Consider the following 3,155-nt stretch of genomic DNA (forward strand, 5'->3'; position numbering starts at 1 on the left):
TGGAGAAGCCGTCGAAGAAGGCCAAGACGAACGACGAGACCGAGGTGGTGGCCAAGACGCACGTGCCCTCGCTCCTCGAACGCGGCTCGGCCAAGACGTCGACTGCCATTGACGCGACGGTGGAGCAGGACGTGGACGAAGACGAGGACGAGGACGAAGCGACGCTCGGTGAACGCGTCCAGGCGCTGGCCGACGAACTCGAACACAGCGAGAACGAAGACGAAGACGCGGACACGGTCTTGACGGACCAGTACCGCAGCACGTCGCGCGTCAAGGCGCAGGCGTCGTCGACGTCGCTCGTCTCGGTGCTCGAGCAGGCGCTGCAGTCCAAGGACAATGTGCTGCTTGAAAACTGCCTCCGCGTCCACGACCTCAAGGTCATTGACGAGACGTGCCGTCGCCTGAGCCCGACCAAGGTCTTTCCCTTCGTGCTGCTGCTTGTCGAGAAGCTGGAGAAGCGCCCGACGCGTGGTGCGACCATGTGCGTCTGGATCAAGTACCTGCTTTTGAACCACACGGCGTACCTCATGACGGTCCCGGACGTTGTCGACAAGCTCTCGGGCCTCTACCAGGTATGATTTTTTCGCGCATTTTCCTTGATTTGAGATGCTCACGATGGCTCGTCTAGTCGCTCGACGCGCGCCTCAAGGTTTTCCCGCAGCTGCACAAGCTCAACGGCCGCCTGAACCTCGTCCTCGGCCAGATTGCGGGCCGCGCCAACGCGATTGCGGTCGACGAGACGCCGCTGGTGACCTACCGCGAAGACGATGAGGACGCCGGCGAAGACGAGAATGACGAGGAAGAGACGGCCGACGACGACGACGAGGCCGAGGATGACGAAGACGACGACGACGACGAGGACTCGGAGTAACTTTGTGCGCACGATAGATTGATTACAACTACTAATAGATATTAACAACACCACCATATACGTAGATGTGTCGTCTTTAAATCGCAGCTCCTTGTGGCAAGCGAATAAATAAGCTATTTATTCCCTTGCTTGTGGGCAGGATGAAACACCAACACGCTCGATGTGCCAAGCCAAACAAGGGTTGTTCGTATGGACCGTGACGAGGCGCAGCAGAGACTGCCCACGAGCGACGCAGATATCGACGAGGCCGCTCGAACGGACGTCCGACTTGAGACCGGCACCTATTCCAGTGCTCCAGCGTTGGCAACGAGTTGCCGGCAAAACGACAGACAAGTTTCGAGACCTTCTCAAGGCGGCGCCACGTCGACTCGAGGCGTCAACAAGACAGGATGGAGATGATATTGCTTTCCACGATTGTCTGCATCCTCGCCATCATCATGGCCAATGCGGCCTATGTCAAGTAGTTCAAGCGAGACCTGAACACGACAAGTGCCCATGTCATCAAGCCTCAAGACAAAGTTGATGAAGCCAAAGAAGCGTGCCCACCAGAAAGTCCAATGCCCAAATGGGTCAAGAGTCCTTGGATAGAATGGCACCTTATGACAGTCCCCACGTTGGATGCTTGGACAGCTTGCGTGGATACATTTGGACAGATCGCAAGCATCAGAATACAGTTCGGCCAATCCCTGAGCTTCATTTGAGCCACCGTTAGTGCAGTTCGATCATTTTCAAAGGCACGTGGTCATGGGCAATGTCCTGGGCAGTCTCTCGAGTGCTCTGGCTGACACGGCCTTCTAGGCGCTGGTCCCGCCGGACGTCTTTGGCACCGAGCATTGGGTCTACGTCGAGTGCGAGCGCATTACCTTAGCCTGGCACGTCCGACCGATCCCATCGGGCCGCACAGTGGCGTCGATGCACGTTCAGCCGAACCTCCTTTCCGCAAGCGTCCAACCCTGGATGCTCGTCTCGAGCTTCCGCGAGCATATCGTGTCCAAGCGCGAAGCCGATGCAGGCTCCGCGACGTACATCTTGTCGTACGTCTGCTTTGCGTTTGCCGGTACCTGGAACTACGGCTTTGTCACGGGCAGTCAGTGGCGAGAGGCCACGGGCTACGAGCTCGTCATCAAGGCAGAGACGGGCGCGGTCCTCATTTCCTTGAACGACCCGACACTGCAGGTGCTGACTCTGGCCGGCTACGCGTTGCGGCCCTTTGATGCGCTGCCGCTGGCGTCGCACCCCGTCACGGCAGTGCAGACGGACACGGCGACGATCGTGGACCACTTTCTTGCCCATGGCCGTAACGCAGCGCTCGACTACGCGGCTCTCGATCTCTTGAGCGCGCATTTGTCACCGCCGCCGGCAACCGACATGCTTTTGCCATGCATCCTTCTCGACGGGACGCAGTGCGAGTTCTCGGTCGCTCAAATCCTCGATGTTGCCCATGCGACCTTTCAACGGCGGGGAAGAGAAGACACGCGGGCACTGCGACGACCAGTTGCTGGCGGGCTACGTCCGCGCGACGTCGACGACACGACAGGACAAGGTAAAACCTCTATCGCCACTATTTTCGCCGACGATGTGGCTGCGTAGAGCGTCCGACCAAGTTGATCAAGTCGTATCAAACCAACGATGCGGGCACGCTGACGGCAGCCGACGTCCCCGACCTCGAGCGAGCTCGAGTGGGCGCAATGCTCCAGACGACCAAGCTTGCGACCATTTTTGACCACTATGGCGGCTTTCCACCGTTTGTCTACGTCCGCAAGGAGATGAAGATGGCGTGGGACCTCTTGCGCGTCAACTTTACGCTGTATGAGAACGGAGACGGCGGGGCGTTTGCTGCGCTCCAAGTCGCCGCGAGCAATGCCGCGGGCAACGCCGCGGGCATCACCACGTCACCCGCGATGCCTCCAGTGTCGTGGCTACCCCTGCTTGTCACGGGGTCGCCGGGCGTCGGCAAGTCGGTGCTGCTCGTGCTCTTTTGCGCTTACCTCGGCGTGTACCATGATTTCAACCTTCTGCTCTTGCGCGCTGTAAAGAGCCAAGCCACCGTCAGCACGGACGCCGTCGCTCGCACGGACGCTGTTCTTTGGTTTCGCGGCGGCCACGTCACAAAGTACCCGTGCTTTGACCGGCAAAACCTCTCGGATCTCATGGAGACGTTTCGAGCAGAAAGCCGGGTCCACCGGAAAAAAAGTACCTCCTCGTCGGCGACGGCTACCTCGAGTCGGACATTCGCCACTCGTGTGCGGTGATTGATGTGTGCCACATCATTTCGTCCTCGGCG

At 59.1% G+C, this 3,155-nt stretch overlaps 2 protein-coding genes across 2 annotated transcripts; both read left to right on the forward strand.

The window, feature by feature from the left end:
- Nucleotides 1-8: 8 nt before the first annotated feature.
- SPRG_17862 (hypothetical protein) lies at nucleotides 9-871 on the forward strand (the record flags this gene model as incomplete). The annotated part of the gene is made up of 2 exons (XM_012357261.1): nucleotides 9-572; nucleotides 629-871. Coding segments are annotated over 2 exons (807 nt in total), but the record flags the coding sequence as incomplete, so codon positions are not given.
- A 744-nt stretch (nucleotides 872-1,615) lies between these two features.
- On the forward strand, nucleotides 1,616-3,123 carry SPRG_17863 (hypothetical protein; the record flags this gene model as incomplete). The annotated part of the gene is made up of 3 exons (XM_012357262.1): nucleotides 1,616-1,624; nucleotides 1,670-2,414; nucleotides 2,462-3,123. The coding sequence occupies 3 exons, from the start codon at nucleotides 1,616-1,618 to the stop codon at nucleotides 3,121-3,123; spliced, it is 1,416 nt and encodes a 471-aa protein (XP_012212652.1).
- Between the last annotated feature and the right edge of the window lie 32 nt (nucleotides 3,124-3,155).

Source organism: Saprolegnia parasitica (assembly GCF_000151545.1).
Source record: "Saprolegnia parasitica CBS 223.65 unplaced genomic scaffold supercont2.818, whole genome shotgun sequence".
Classification (NCBI taxonomy): Eukaryota; Oomycota; class Saprolegniomycetes; order Saprolegniales; family Saprolegniaceae; genus Saprolegnia; species Saprolegnia parasitica.